Source organism: Squalius cephalus (assembly GCF_949319135.1).
Source record: "Squalius cephalus genome assembly, chromosome: 14".
Lineage (NCBI taxonomy): Eukaryota > Metazoa > Chordata > Actinopteri > Cypriniformes > Leuciscidae > Squalius > Squalius cephalus.
In genome coordinates this window covers 22,401,213-22,416,143 of record NC_137135.1, presented here as the reverse complement: position 1 = coordinate 22,416,143, position 14,931 = coordinate 22,401,213, and the positions used below count along the sequence as shown (strand labels likewise).

The 14,931-nt window shown below is 35.6% G+C and overlaps 2 protein-coding genes across 2 annotated transcripts; one reads left to right on the top strand and one right to left on the bottom strand.

Annotated features, from left to right (window-relative positions):
- Positions 1-973: 973 nt before the first annotated feature.
- On the top strand, positions 974-5,946 carry aga (aspartylglucosaminidase). Its single transcript, XM_079891760.1, has 10 exons — positions 974-1,175; positions 1,259-1,412; positions 2,942-3,054; positions 3,543-3,655; positions 4,375-4,486; positions 4,830-4,905; positions 5,081-5,188; positions 5,379-5,512; positions 5,609-5,739; positions 5,879-5,946. The coding sequence occupies exons 1-9, from the start codon at positions 1,052-1,054 to the stop codon at positions 5,707-5,709; spliced, it is 1,035 nt and encodes a 344-aa protein (XP_079747886.1). The 5' UTR covers positions 974-1,051; the 3' UTR covers positions 5,710-5,739; positions 5,879-5,946.
- Positions 5,866-13,550, bottom strand: neil3 (nei-like DNA glycosylase 3). Its single transcript, XM_079891759.1, has 10 exons — positions 13,309-13,550; positions 13,111-13,220; positions 11,274-11,405; positions 10,733-10,946; positions 10,518-10,592; positions 10,253-10,419; positions 7,470-7,639; positions 7,011-7,383; positions 6,334-6,493; positions 5,866-6,231 (listed from the first exon to the last, which is right to left on the bottom strand). The coding sequence occupies exons 1-10, from the start codon at positions 13,411-13,413 to the stop codon at positions 6,049-6,051; spliced, it is 1,689 nt and encodes a 562-aa protein (XP_079747885.1). The 5' UTR covers positions 13,414-13,550; the 3' UTR covers positions 5,866-6,048.
- Positions 13,551-14,931: the final 1,381 nt, after the last annotated feature.

The following is a 14,931-nucleotide window of genomic DNA, read 5'->3' as shown; positions in this document are numbered from 1 at the left end:
TTCAGTGATTCACGTTCTTTTGATACAATTTGCTTTTGTCTATTTTGCAGAATCATGGATAATGTTGTTTTTGAAAAAAGATTTTGAAATTGCAGCTTTAGTAAGCTAATTTATGAAACATTTCAGCCAGTCAGGTCTTCATCAGAAACAATCCACAAGACTTGACTGGTTGAATTTTTGAGCTCTTTTATAAACTTTCTGGAGCTGTACTGTAATTTTAGTTTGCAGACATTTATCTTTTTATGCACCTGAGCACAATTCGGGTTTTGGATGTGTACACCTATTTTGCATTTTTTATATATATAGGCTATATATACAATCATTTTAAAAAATTAAGCAAAATAATGTAAACAGATGTCATCAAAAATATATAACTTCCACCTCAAAGTACATCTGTCTTTAATACTGTATAAGGTATTGTTAAAAAAAAGTGTTTTTTAACTTTCAAGGCCTCGGGGGGAATCCCTTAAAACACTTTTCACACTCAAACTGATTTATTTAGTGTATATACATGCATCACAGGAGAATTCTGTCATCTATTTGTTTTTTTCTGAATTTTTACCATCTCGATTAATAGGCTAGTTTCATTGCTAATTTGTGTCCTAAATACAAATGTTGAAATACTATTTTTTTTTATTAATTTGACAAAACTGCAATGTGATAAAAAAAAAATATATATATATATGCTCACAAGTGGTATTTACCTTGATTTCGAGTCTTTGTTTTCTTCACACATCAAGTCTCATATTTAATCTCAATCATGGTCTTGACACTGATGTATCCTTGGTAAGAAAGAAAAGGTTTAACATGTTTTATTTTAATAAAACTCAACCCCTAGGACATAAACATACAACTCAGATCGAATTCAATCCATGCGTTTGATCAAAATATAGTCTCATCATCACATGAAAATATAACCTAACTATTTTGACTGCGCGGTCCCTTTAAATATTCATTAACACAACGCTGTCATGTGACAAAACACGGATGTGAAAAGTTGCATGACAGATCCCGTGATCAAGATGCCCTTATAATGTGAAGGAATTGTATTATGTCTATTGAGTATTGTAATATGATTCAAATAGTATTTGCCATCATTTGTTTGCTTCCTCTAAATCAAGCTGCTCTTCCCTTGGTGATCAACACTTGGCATTTTGAGAATGCAGCTGGAGCAGGTGAGAGTCTGAGACCATGACCATGACTGCACCGTGTATAGCTCTGAGGGATGTGTAGGATCTTCTGTGGTTTCTCTCTGTAGCCTGGAGCTCGCTTCAGAAGGGTGGCTCGGTTCTGGACGCGGTGGAGAGCGGCTGCGCGCAGTGTGAGCTCGAGCAGTGTGATGGCAGCGTCGGGTTCGGCGGGAGCCCGGATGAGCGGGGAGAGACCACCCTTGACGCGATGATCATGAATGGGTAGGTTCTAAGGCAAATATATCAGTATGCTTAACTAGGCATTTGCCCACATTGAAAATAATAATATACAATTATAATATTATACAATAAAAATAGCTATTTAGCTCCGCCCACTCCCATGAACCAGTGAGTCGTACTGAATTCGGAACTGCATACTAGCATACTAACTTACTCTTAATATTTCTGCCATAGAAAGATGTGGTAACGTTAAGTATTAAGTAGTAGTAAGAGTACGCTAGTATGGGATTCCAGATTCAGAAATGGACTCCCATGGTTTCAAAATACATGCAATTATATATGCAATTAATACATGCAAATAATTATATATATTTATATATATATTGCTTCAAAAATTATATATATGTATATAAAGTAGTTTTATATTTATCCATTGTTTGTAAATCTTTTCTGCTGTTCGCAATGCTTCATGGGATTGTACCTTTGTATTTTGTCAGATTTTCAAATACTTCTTTGCTTCAAATCAAATTTTGTGGTGTTGTGATTGGCTGGATTTATGGCTTACAATGCTTTAACAAAGACCTTTTTATAAATCCCTATGGTGAAAATTAATGGAAAAAATACTTCCAGAACCAGCATCTCTGAAAATTTTGGCAGGCACTGTTGCAGCGATCTCACATGTCCGTGTCCATGCCGAAAAACACGTAATCAGAGAAAGGGGCTGCATCCGACACTGCATACTTCCTTTCTATGTAGTTGGTGAAAAACAGTATGTGAAAAAATGTCATAGTAGTCATAAAAGAGTAGGCAAAAATGACCTCCTAGTTCCAGCGAGATTCAAAAGTGTGCATATGATGACACTTTACTATCCCATGAGGCCACAGGAGAGGATTTGTGAATGACGGTGAAGCGACGCAACTAACGGATAACAGCATGACGAATGTAGTACGCCCAGATTACATTCATACTACACAAATTCTTACTGTATACAAGATACTTTTTTAGCTGTCATGAAGTAATTACTTTTTTAAAATAAATACCTACTCAAGAGAGTATGCGATTTCGGACACAGCCGAGATGTCATTGAAGAAGGAGGAGAAGTTACTTTGATTAAAGATTCTGAGAGCACATGAAATATATTTTTTTATCTCTACAGATAAATCATATATAATAAATAATGTAATATTCCATAAAAAATAAGAATTGTCAATTTTTTATATCATGGTGACTTAAATTAAAATAAAAAGAAATGTAAAAAAAAAAAAAAAAAAAAACTTGTGACCATAGGCAAACACCCAAGGAAAACTATTTTTCATTTATTTTAACCAATCATAAAAATCGATTGAGATTCAGGAACCTCTCTGATTACGGTGGGTGGTTGTACACACACATCTTCCGTTATGTTTAGCATTACGACATAACATAACACAAACGCTTGTACTTTGTTTTTTGCACAATGATAAATTGCAAATTAATTATGACGTTTTTACATTAAGTGCTTGTCATTATAGTTTGCCTAGTTACTGTAAAGTATCAGCCCTGTGTTTGTCTGCTATATGTCCCATGTTCAGTGACACAATGGAAGTGGGGGCAGTGGGAGACCTACGCAGGGTCAAAAATGCTGTTGGTGTTGCCCGAGCCGTGATGGAATACACAGAGCACACCTTCATAGTGGGCGAATCAGGTAGGAACTGTACATTTGGTTGTTACTCCATTCACAAATAAATCATGTGGCTGCAACTCAGTGATCAAGAGGTTCGGCCGGGGGGGAAATGTAATCACAGATGGAGCGATTTAAGAATTAAACATTTCTTTTCAACTATTTATTTCTCTAAATTATGTGTATATAGATACTAGAGGCTCATTCAGATTTTATATCAGCTTAACACTTTGTAGTTCCATCTATAATGTTGTGCCATTCTATTAATTCCATCTGCTCTCTTAATTAAAATTAGAGTACTAAAACAGCTTTCTTTCTGTATGCATGGCTGCTTAACATCCACATTACAATAAAAAAGGCTGAGTAAGCCTCCCCTGCTCCATTTTTGCTCTTTCCTGTGTCTAATGTTTGTTTCAAATCAGCTCTACTATGTGATTCAGTTTGTTCGAATCGCCCCTGCTATATGAAGTTTAGTAGCACTGAAAATAACCTTTTTTTCTCTCTTCATGCAGCCACAATCTTTGCACAAAACATGGGCTTCATGTCTGAGGAATTGTCAGCCAACCAATCAATAGCTATTTTCTCCAAGTGGTTGCAGCAGAATTGTCAACCCAACTATAGAAAGGTGAGTCCCTAAAACCAGGAACCTTGGTGTAATCATCACTGCAGGGTTTACCTTTTAAGTTCTTAAGCACCTTTGGCAACTTCAAACATGGATTTAGAAGATGATCTGTGGCAGATAAACCGTTTCGATATACTTCAAATGAACCAAACACCTTTGAAAGATTTTTTTTTTATATATATAAGTTTCTGTCAGTGTGTTATGGTTAGAACCAGAATTACATGTGCTTTACGAGACTTGCTTTACATTGAGAAGCAGTCATGTTTACCTCAATTCATCCAGGATTTGTTGAGAAGTTTTGGAAGGATATCATTATAATCACTGACTAGAAATTATGCACCGTGAAACAAAGCAATGAATAATGCATAGTGAGATTCATGAAGAATACAATGGTTGATTCCTACATTCTGCTATTGGCACAATCAAAGCCCTATGGAAATATGCGAAACAATGCTCTGAATACATTATTTTTTGTTTTCAGAGTCAGATTAAACTGTAAGGTTTGTTGGCTATATAAATCAGATCTTCAAAAATCTGAATTTCCCCAGAAAACTTTAAGGTGGATAAAGCAAATCGGGGAGCAACATGAAAAATGGATAGCCTTGCTTATGTAATGCTAATTTTAAAACGTTAGTCATAAAAAAACAACTTTGTTCTGTGTCCCAGATCAAAGCATGATTTGAAGCAACATCACATGTTTATCTTGTCTTTTTATTTTACAGAATGTTTTTCCAGACCCTTCCAAATCATGTGGGCCGTACAAGCTCAACGCTAAGTCGTGGAGGCCAAAGCATCCGAAAGGAAATTTTGACCCCAGTTCTCATGACACAATTGGTAATTATTCTTAAGATTATACATGTTTATTTATTGTAAAGCCAAGATTAGATAGATAGATAGATAGATAGATAGATAGATAGATAGATAGATAGATAGATAGATAGATAGATAGATAGATAGATAGATAGATAGATAGATCTGTTGGTGCAAATGTGTTTTTCTTAATGCAGACTTGGGTCCACAGAGTATCAAGCTCATTAGTTTTCATTTGCATAATGAAAAGGAAGCATGATAAATGGGCTGAATGCCTTGAGGACATATTTGAAAACACTGCTTGTTTCAATCCATTGATGCATATGATCTTAGATGATGTTACATTCTCACCGGTAATTTTGATTAGGAATGATTGTGATTGGTAAGAACGGACAGGTGGCTGCTGCAACGTCCACCAATGGAGCAACACATAAGATACCAGGGTGAGTGTGACAGCTTGTTAGAATGTCTCAAGTGTCCTATTGAAGTCAGAATGCATTAGTGTTTCAAGAAACTTCACTGTTATTTTAGCTTTGCTGTTGTTCAGTAGTGACAGAAATGGGTTTCCAGTCCCCTGTCAACAGAGCTTTAGTTAAGTATATGTATGCTGATCTGTAGTCGTGTAGGCGATTCACCAGTGGCTGGAGCCGGGGCCTATGCCGACAGCACAGCGGGAGGAGCGGCTGCCACAGGGGATGGAGACATCATGATGCGTTTCCTTCCTAGGTAATTACCATTCTTGAGGTCATTTTATTAGCATCAATAGAAAATAAAAACTGGTATGAAGTGCATTGATAAAATAAATGTGATTCTATAGAAATATTTATATATTAAATATTGGTATTACATTACATTTAAATATTATTTAGAAATATAATTGAAACCTTTTATTAAATATGTTTGTTTTTGGTCAAAGTTTTCTAGCTGTTGATTTAATGAGAAATGGAGCCCAACCCACTGTTGCCTGTAAGATGGCCATATCCAGAATCAAGAAGTACTACCCCGATTTCTTTGGAGCACTTATTTGTGCCAATACTACTGGTGGATATGGTAAATGCTAATGTTTGCTTCTTATTCAGAATTTGTATAAAAAGTGTTATAAGAATCATGAAATTCATTGTCAAAACACCCTTCTTTTATTCAAAGGTGCAGCTTGTAACAAGCGTCCTGGGTTCAGCCAGTTCCCCTTCATGGTGGTTAACCCACAGACAAACCAACCTCAGTTGCAGAAGGTGGACTGCTTTTAATTGCCAGCATTTTTTTTTAATTTTTGATTGGTATGTGCCTTATGATCATTGTTCACATTGCACTACTTTATATAAAAAAAACATTTTTTTTCAAAATCTGTTGTAAGATCTGAGAAATACATTAAGCTCTGGAATGTATTTTAACTTGCACAACTGTATGTTTCCACAGAAATCAGGAAAAGATGTTTATTGGAAATACTTTTTCAAAACAAATTTGTATTAAAGATTTATTATGACAAAATACATGTGTTTTCATCATTTTGAACAAACAAGAATTGCTTCAAAAGTATTTTTAATACATTTAAATAAAAGATGCAATGTCCAACTCATGTTGTGGATTCAGCAGCCAGGCAGAACTGAGATGCCAGGGCCGTTCTCAGCCCACTGGAAGAAGTTACATTGCTTGCCCATTTTAACTGGGCATGTGTAGAAGTTGCGGCCGTTATTCGGTCCCAGTTTTAGAACGGTCTTCATAAGAGTCCGTTTGCCATGATGACACGTGGGAAAATGCAGGTCTGCCCACTGTTGCAAGAATCACAGTTGAAATAAGTACAAACCTCCAATTCTAGTTTTAGTTTCAAATAAAATTGATTTAATTTTACAAAAAAATTCTTTGAAACTTACCTCAAAGAAGTTACACTGAGTCCCCCGGGGTAAGGAGCAGGTGTAGAACTGCCTGCCTTTGTTTTCTCCTTCCTTATTGACCACCCTCAGGTTGCATGGTCGGTGATGACTACTGCAGCAGGGGGTTGTGGGTAGGGATGCTTCATTGCTCTGTGTGCCCCTGATTAGTTGAGTGAGATGTTATTTTATTCAAAATCAACCATTATTTATTTTACATTGTGCCATTCAACAAAGAAATTTTTCACCCACAAATTATGTCATAATAATACTCACCCTCAAACCTGTATATTTATATTTCAATAGAACAAAAGATGTTTTGAAGAATGTCTTTGTCCATGCAATTAAAGTCAATGGGGTCCAAAACAACACTGTCTGGACCCCATTCAATTTTAATGTATGGACAAAAAAATATATAATAAAAGTTGTATGTGTATACATTTCAAAATATAGTTTTTTTTCTCTATGTACCACAGAATAAAAGTCATACAGGTTTGAAATGACATGAGGGTGAATACATGATGACAGGTGAATTATCAATTTATTCTAGTATATATTTTTACATCTTGTCATAAATCATACTTGCAGGTATTCATTCTTTAGTTTTATTAATGAATAAAAATATCAGTACTTCACTGACACATCTTGTCATAGGCAAAACACTAACTGCACTCGCTCACCTTGAGGAGCCTACAGAAAGCGCTCCATTCGTGGTTTTCATTCTCTTGTTAGGCTGACTGTGGTCTGCTGGAGATTCTCTCTTATAGGGCTCATTGCCTTTGAATTGCATCCCACTCTTGCCATTACTGGGACTCCTCTTCTGCCAGTAGTCGTGTGTGCTCAGACCCCTTATTGTCTCTGGTGCGTGTGCCTGGTTAATGGCAGGACTTGAAGGAGAGTCAGGTTTTGCACTGAGGTTGGTTAGGACTAGAGTGGTGGTCCCAAATGCAGTCCTACGATTCATCTTTATTTCCTGCAGGGGTTTGCTAAAACTGTTGCAGGGGTAGCGGATCAGGTCTTGGCTCAAAGGTGAATGTTCCAGCTTTGTGGGCTCTATAAGTACTCAGAAAAGAGAGAGAAAGTTAGATATGAACTATGTTTGAAATCTTTCACTTTAAATGTGCAGGTTTGAAACTTACCCTCTGGTCTAGGGCTCATACAAGCATCACAATACTTGTTGATTGGTCTGTTGATTAGAGTGCAAAGGGAACATGCCCACTCTTCCTCTTCTCGTTTCGCAACATCATCATTGTTGCTCATTCCTCCCTGATAAGCCCATCCAATCAGACTGTTGCGAGTTGGGAGTTTACTGTCAAGGTAAAGAATCAGCAACTGGATTCTCATGTGTAAATGTGTGTATATGAATAGGTGGCTATTAGGGGTGTAACAATATATTGCAGTACAAAAATGCAACAATGTGTATTATGGATAATGGATAGTTACAATGTGTCCTGATGGATAGTTAATCCAAAAAGAAAGTTAAGACACATTTAATTTAACATCAGATATGGTAGGGGTGGCGATCTTCCCAAAATTTAATTTCACAATCTTATAACAATCAATCCTGATCCACAATCTGAATTGTGATCTTCCCAATTTTGAGATGTACTATCGAGAATATCCAGACTGGAACAAGCCTATGGACTTATCTATTTGCAGTGCACAATTTAAAATACAATATTGCATTAAACAATCAGTTTTCAAAATAGTCATTAAACGCAGAGTTAAACTTTGAAACATTGCATGGTCTTAACTGTAAGAATTAAATATACTTTGATTCTTATTATTCAGTCAAGAGCAGTGAGTGATTTTGTCTTTTGTTTAACATTGAACCAGACAGCAGCAGGTATTTGCATTAGGCTTTAAGACCAAATGTATGGATCTAATATAATGACACGCATTCAATTTCTTTCCCAGTTGTTTATTCACTTTAGACATAACTGACTCATTATAGTCGCCAAGACGGACATTGACATTTTTATGTATATTTGACCGTTTAGGCGCGTGCCTGAAACCCCAAGTATACTCTGCTCATCCGCTCAAGTACCGCTAACTTCGTCTTGCAGTACGCACACAGAAAGCGTGTGAGGATCAGTCTCTTTCGTAGTTTATTGTGCTTATAATAACTCTTTTTAAAATAAAGCATGTCCAGCAGTAGACAGCATTTTACAACAGTCACATTACATGATTCGACAGATTTGGGCATTCATTTTAGGCTTTTAAAGCGGGGCGAAAGCACACTGCTTTAAAGGTCCCATATTGTCAATAATGAAATTTTCACAAATGAAGTTTCAAAAATCGAAACTAGATTTGATGGCCGAGTGCAGGCGGTAAGGTGTGTGTGTGCGGGTTGCGGGAGAATAAAACGATTCGCGGGACACCCGCAAAATAGAAATGTATAAAAATAAAACATCTAAAAACAAATCAATTGTTATTCATATGTTGCACAAAACCAACAGGAATAACAAACTAACTAAAAACAATTTACAGGCCAGACCGAGTTTCTATTTATAACATGTTTTTGCAGCGTTGAGCAATGTAGCCAATCACAGACATAGGTGTTGATTTCTCGAACGCAAAGGCCAATGAGATGCATTTAAGATAGAATCCACTCACCGCTCAAAACTGAGTTTTTGTTCAGTGCTGAATTCTGCATGCTGGCAAATCCTCTGATTAGAACAAGCGAAGTGTTGACATTATGAAAGATTTATTGTGCAGTCAGCTTCATTGATAATAACGGAGCTTTGTGAGATTGCGATGAACTGAGATTAATTAAGGGAGCGCACTTTGCGCTACTTCTGTCATGCCAAACCATGCACATAGTAGCCTATGCTTGCTTTTATGTTAAATTAACAGTGGTTTGTGAATGTTTATGCTTTAATAACAAATAATGTATCACCATCATTACAGGTGTTTTATTTACCTTACTTGTGAGCATCACCAAGCCACAGCAGGCTACAGCACACACGACTCAGAAAAGAACAGGCCAATCAGAAGAGAGGCTCATGAATAGTAGACAGGCCAAAATTGACCTTTTCTTGGCAAAACTCCTGAGAAAGGAGCTGTAAAAATATATTGAGTGGTTTTTGGTACTTATACCACAAATATATATTCTTAAGGACATCAAAACCTAAAATAAAACTTCAGAAAGCTGTACAATATGGGACCTTTAAAGGAAAGGAACGGCATGTGGCACAATGATCATTTGTCACAACGAAGCCAAAATAAAAACTGAACCAAAAATATGATTCATCGCACACCCCTATCGCTGGTGTTTTCAAACGGGTCACCACGCATGAAGACACATGATATAATTTGGCCAGTCAGCAGCACAGCCATCTATTAGGCAGTCATTGCTGTATTTTAACATTATTACAAGGACATAAAAGATCTCTACGATTCGCTTGAAAAGTAGATCATGGACATCTTCAAGATAGATCACAATATAAAATCGTCTGATTGCCCACCCCTGAGATATGGTAATGGTGCATCAAATATGGTAAACCCAGAAGGTGTCACATTTGAGCTTCAACATTTATTAATTATTACATAAAAAATAAAAATCATCACTTAATGAAATACATATTTAAAATTTTAAATGCATGTAGTCAGGGAAAGGCATTTGTTTATACCATAATTCTGGATTTTTAGCAAAGCAGAATCATGAACATGTCTATTCTGGTGTCACCATTACCCTGTGAATGGGAAGACGGACCAAGTCCACCCCTGATGTAATACCAAATTTAGCATTTTAATGAACAGTACTTTAACTATGTGTTAACTATCTATAAAAATAAAAACATTTTAAACACTATTTTGGCTTTGCAGTGTATCATGAGATCAGTATATCATGTATCGAACTGAATCATGACACAAGTGTATTGTTACTCCCCTAGTAGCCATGAGAGGAGGTGCAGCTAACCTGATGTTCACTTCACTTGGATCACCTGTTTGACAGCGCTGACAGTAGTATGTCATTCTACCGTTGTCTCCCAGTCGACAGACGGTGACAGTTCCGCTGCACTGGCCACAGTTTGGACGTTTATACACCTTGTAATGCTTGTAAAGTGGGGATCCATTCTTTCTACACTGTTTTGGAAAGAACAGAAATAAAAACAACACAGATCTGACAAAAAACATAAAATCGCAAATTTGTCGTCCAGAATAATGGAGAGAGAAAAAAATACCTTATAAAATAGGAGTGTGAAATCTCGTGTCATCTTCACAAGATGATGAACTTGTTCACTTGTCAACTGCTTAACCTTTAAAAGCACAGAAGAAATAATAATAAAAAAAATAACACCCTAAAAATATTTTAAATAAGGTATAAAACATCCATTCAACTGTAACATCCAACAGAGATATTGATTTTTGTGTTGGAACTGCACAAAGCAAAATGTACCTTGACAGCAGGGTTAAGGCCACTGTCGAAGAGCGCTTCGTTTTTAATTATGTTTCCTACACCAGGTAGGACAGTCTGATCCAACAGAACATCACAGAGCATTCTCGCACTCTCCCTCTTTACAGCTTCCACCGCCCGAGAGAAACTAAATTTAGGTGAACAGATATCGAGAGCCTCCATGGCTTTAACTTTCTGCTCACAGTCATCTGAGAGTCTAGGGGAAGCAAACAGAATTACTATTTCCTGGGGAGTCAGAATCGTTGAAGGCTCAGTGTAAAAATGAAAAGAGTTCAGGCTGTCTGGATCACGCTGAGTTATGATAGTCTGGAATTTAATCCAGTATAGCCAGCATTTTCTGTGACAGGGAAGTTGCCTGCTTGAAACCTGCACTTGATAAAATGACCTCCCAGATGTACATTAGAATAAAGTTCTTCACATGGAAGGACTTTTAAAGATGCAATCTAATCCAGGATTAAATGTTATACTTATCCCATAATACAAATGTTATAACCATAATTTGAGCCATTAGAAGACAGTTTACCTGATTTCTGCAGTTGTGTCAAAGAAACAGACAGCATCATTGGTAAGTTGAATAACCAGCACTGGGGTTTTTCCTTTCAAGTCTTTCTCCAGGGGGTTTATCCTCAAGGAACCATTCATGCCGAAGTGCAGTCTAAACCCAAAACACATATAAAGTGAACTCAAAGGATTACCCTTTTTTATGAAAATTTATTTCTATCACCTTGCCAGTCATTTGTGATTACTGGAAAAGGATTTTCATATATCATTTATTAAATATGTGACAGATTTTCATTTGTAGGTCAAGTACACATTTTTAGATTTAAACCACTTTGAGGCCCATATGAAAGAGATATTAGCTAGAAACATTTGCCTCACTATCAATCACACAGACAGTTACCCTCAAAGGACAGACTGATGCTAATCACACTAACCTGCTAGAGAGCAAACTCAGCACTTACAAAGAAAATCTAGGCAATGAAATATTTTTAGAGCACAACAAGAGAGACTAGGAAAATGTTTTCACTTAGCCTATTTTTATTTTTATTTTTTTACTTTTTCATGACTTACAAGGTTGTGAAATTCAATGTTTTTTTTATTTATTTCATTGATATTTCCAGGTTTTCCACGACAGTGGAAACTGTATACCAAACCAACATTTAATGTTTTTTTTTATATATTTGAGAATATTAAATAAATATGTGTGTGTGTGTACATATATATATATATATAATAATGTTTTTAAAACAAAAATGTTGACAAAAAAATGATATTTAGAGGTAGCTCAATGATGTGGAAGATTGCCTATGTTAAGCTGTGCGGCGTTATTGTGATATGCAAGTAATATTAAAAGTTGCACACTGACATGACAACAATCTCAAAAAAGCACAAAGTTTTCAACAATCCCTCATTTCTGATGCTCAGCAGCCAGTGTTGACTTTTTGCAGTCTGGATAGATCCGTCGGTGATCTTCCACCACATTAAGGAGAAACTGCAATTGTTCTTCAGAGTGTGTGAGATAGCCATTGTATTCTTGAATCAGAGCCACTCCTCTCTCGGCGTGATCATTGACTACTTTCATTGCATGGTTGCCTGTGCCTCCTGATAATCTGCTTGATTCGGCCAAAGTTCCGGGTCAATTTCAAGGAACGTAATGTAATTTTTAAAAACCAAAAAATGTGTTCTAAACCCAAACAATAACCAAGGTGATCATCAATAGAAATATGTATTGATTCAACCAGGAAAGGTAAATCTGCTAAACCGGGTCATGGATGGATTAATTTGGATTTAGTTTCTAAAGCAAGTAAACTGAGATATGTATCTAAAATACATATTTAGGAATATATGGTGCATTAGATGCTTTTATGGAGATTTTTTTGGAATTTTACTAGCCAGGTACAATACCAAATCAAATGATCTGTTTTTACAAAAATCATCAAAATCTCAGAAGGTTTAAAGCTATTGAGCTACCAGTAATTATTATGTTACTGCCATAAAAATTGGCATGCTGTATTTTCTTATATAAAGGAACAATTTGAAGGGTTAAGAGCATGACAATTGGATACTTTAAAATATACATACACACGCTATACTGTCAGTTGCCCTTTAAAATTTCTTAAAAAAAAAAAAATGCCCTGCTACAGTCTGCAAAGCATTGTAATGATAAATCAGACCATAAATTGCATGACTTGAGTGCTTTTCAAATCTAAACAGGGCTCTGGGAAGCAAGCCAGAAAATTTCAATCTGCCTTCATCAGGAAAGAAACTTTCATTTGGTTCATGACCTCTAACAAATCACTACATAAAATAATAATTTAAAACACAAAGCAGAAATGAATTAATTTGCGTTTACTACAAACCTCAGAGCTCTGAAGCCAAAATACATGAACAGCTCTTTCCCCAGTGTCTCCACCCCTGTGAACTCACAGCCCATTAAGCTTTGGAAAGAGTTCCTGGTACTGGTCTCAGACTGAAATAGAAAGAAAACAAGTAAACATTCACATATTTGTCATTTACGCAGGTCTGCTACATCATCAGCTGAACTGTCATGCACTTACTGATTTATTGCTTTCATTTCCTCGTATGTCTAAAACTTTCTGTCCCTTTTGAACTCTTGCACGAATCTTCTCTCCATTTAAAGTGCATCCCGGACCCTCGACCATTGTGAAATGTATCACTCTCTATAAGCAAAGAACGAACAAATCTGATCGAATATCAAAAAGGTCGCTAGTGTTTGTTCCAACAAGCGAGCAGAAAGAACCGAAAGAACCCGCCAGATAATTCAAATCTGCGGCTGCGCATGCGACATGCGTCGTGACGTCAGTACAGGCGTCACGGCGTAAAAACGTAACATGCTTACAAGGGTAAGCTATAACCTATATTTAAAATGTTTCTCATTGAATTCCAGTACCTCTTATCCACGCTTCGAAGAATTAACAACAAGAAAAACATGATGCTTCTTTCTTTCTATGATGAACTCTTTACTACACAAGCTTGATATGAGCTGACTCATTGATAACGAGGGTTACTTACATATTTGGGATTCCAATAACTCCACGAGAATATAGTATTGTTTTTGATGCAATTCCAGTAGGTTTTTTGAGACTCTTGAGAGGTAGTAGTGAATCTCATAAGAAATCAATGGATAAAAAACAGGTTTTATTAAACGGTGTTGATATAAAAGATAGTAGCCTAAATGTAATAATAAATTCTTCAGATGTTTGATTCACTGCCCTGCTACACCTCGAAATAAATACTTTTGGAATGAACACTTTGGAAATATTAATTGGAGATTGATTTGGACCTATACTAATAAATACTGTATTAATAATAAAGTTTATGAAATATACTTTAAAATTATACATAAAATTTACCCAACAAATGAGTTCCTAAAAATATATAAAAATGACCTTTCTGAATCCTGTACATTTTGTAAAAATGATACTGAAACTGTCTTACATCTTTTCTTTGAATGCATGTATGTGAAGTTTTTTTGGATTGATGTGGAATATTTATTTAATATGTTGAGTGGAATTAAAATTTGAGAAAAGGGATGTGTTATTTTTTTTATTATGACAAAAAAGATATGGACAAGAGTCACGATTTTATGTTAAATCTTATCTTATTACTTGGAAAGTTTTACATACATAAATGTAAATGTTCTGAAAGGATACCCAACATCTTCCATTTTAAGGCTGACATGAAGATTTACTTTGAAACACTGAAAAGACTTTCAAACCGCAAAGCAACCAGAACTATGGACATCTTCAAATAATTAAATTCCTCTTCATTTTAATTATACACGTATAACCCCTTAAAAAAAAAAAAAAAACCTATGTTGTCTAATTAACAGTCACTTCATTATATTATAAACCTTTTGTTTTTACATTTTCAATGTGATTATATAATAAGTAGCCTATTTGTGAAAAAATAAATAGGCCTATATTCAAAAAAAAATATTTTTTAGGAAAATAGCCTATTGGACATCCTACCATTCCATTGAATAATTTTACTGAATACGTTTAGGCTATTTTCACTGAATAAACTGATTGATATTTAATATCTAACACAGTAAAGTTAAGGTGTGGGCCTATATTCAGTTATTACTACAGGCTATATATCCATAGAAGCCTCATTACAATTTATTCAGTGAAAAAAATATGCTCTGTCAAGTGTACATG

Bases quoted from the DNA above. Each gene is read 5' to 3' on its own strand.
- aga (XM_079891760.1), top strand. From the start codon at position 1,052: ATGTCTATTGAGTATTGTAATATGATTCAAATAGTATTTGCCATCATT. The intron at 3,055-3,542 runs GTAGGAACTGTA...CTCTTCATGCAG, and splicing joins CTTCATAGTGGGCGAATCAG to CCACAATCTTTGCACAAAAC. The intron at 4,487-4,829 runs GTAATTATTCTT...AATTTTGATTAG, and splicing joins CAGTTCTCATGACACAATTG to GAATGATTGTGATTGGTAAG.
- neil3 (XM_079891759.1), bottom strand. From the start codon at position 13,413: ATGGTCGAGGGTCCGGGATGCACTTTAAATGGAGAGAAGATTCGTGCA. The intron at 10,947-11,273 runs GTAAACTGTCTT...TGCTTCCCCTAG, and splicing joins GACACAACTGCAGAAATCAG to ACTCTCAGATGACTGTGAGC. The intron at 7,384-7,469 runs GTAAGTTTCAAA...GAGTACTTATAG, and splicing joins TATGAGCCCTAGACCAGAGG to AGCCCACAAAGCTGGAACAT.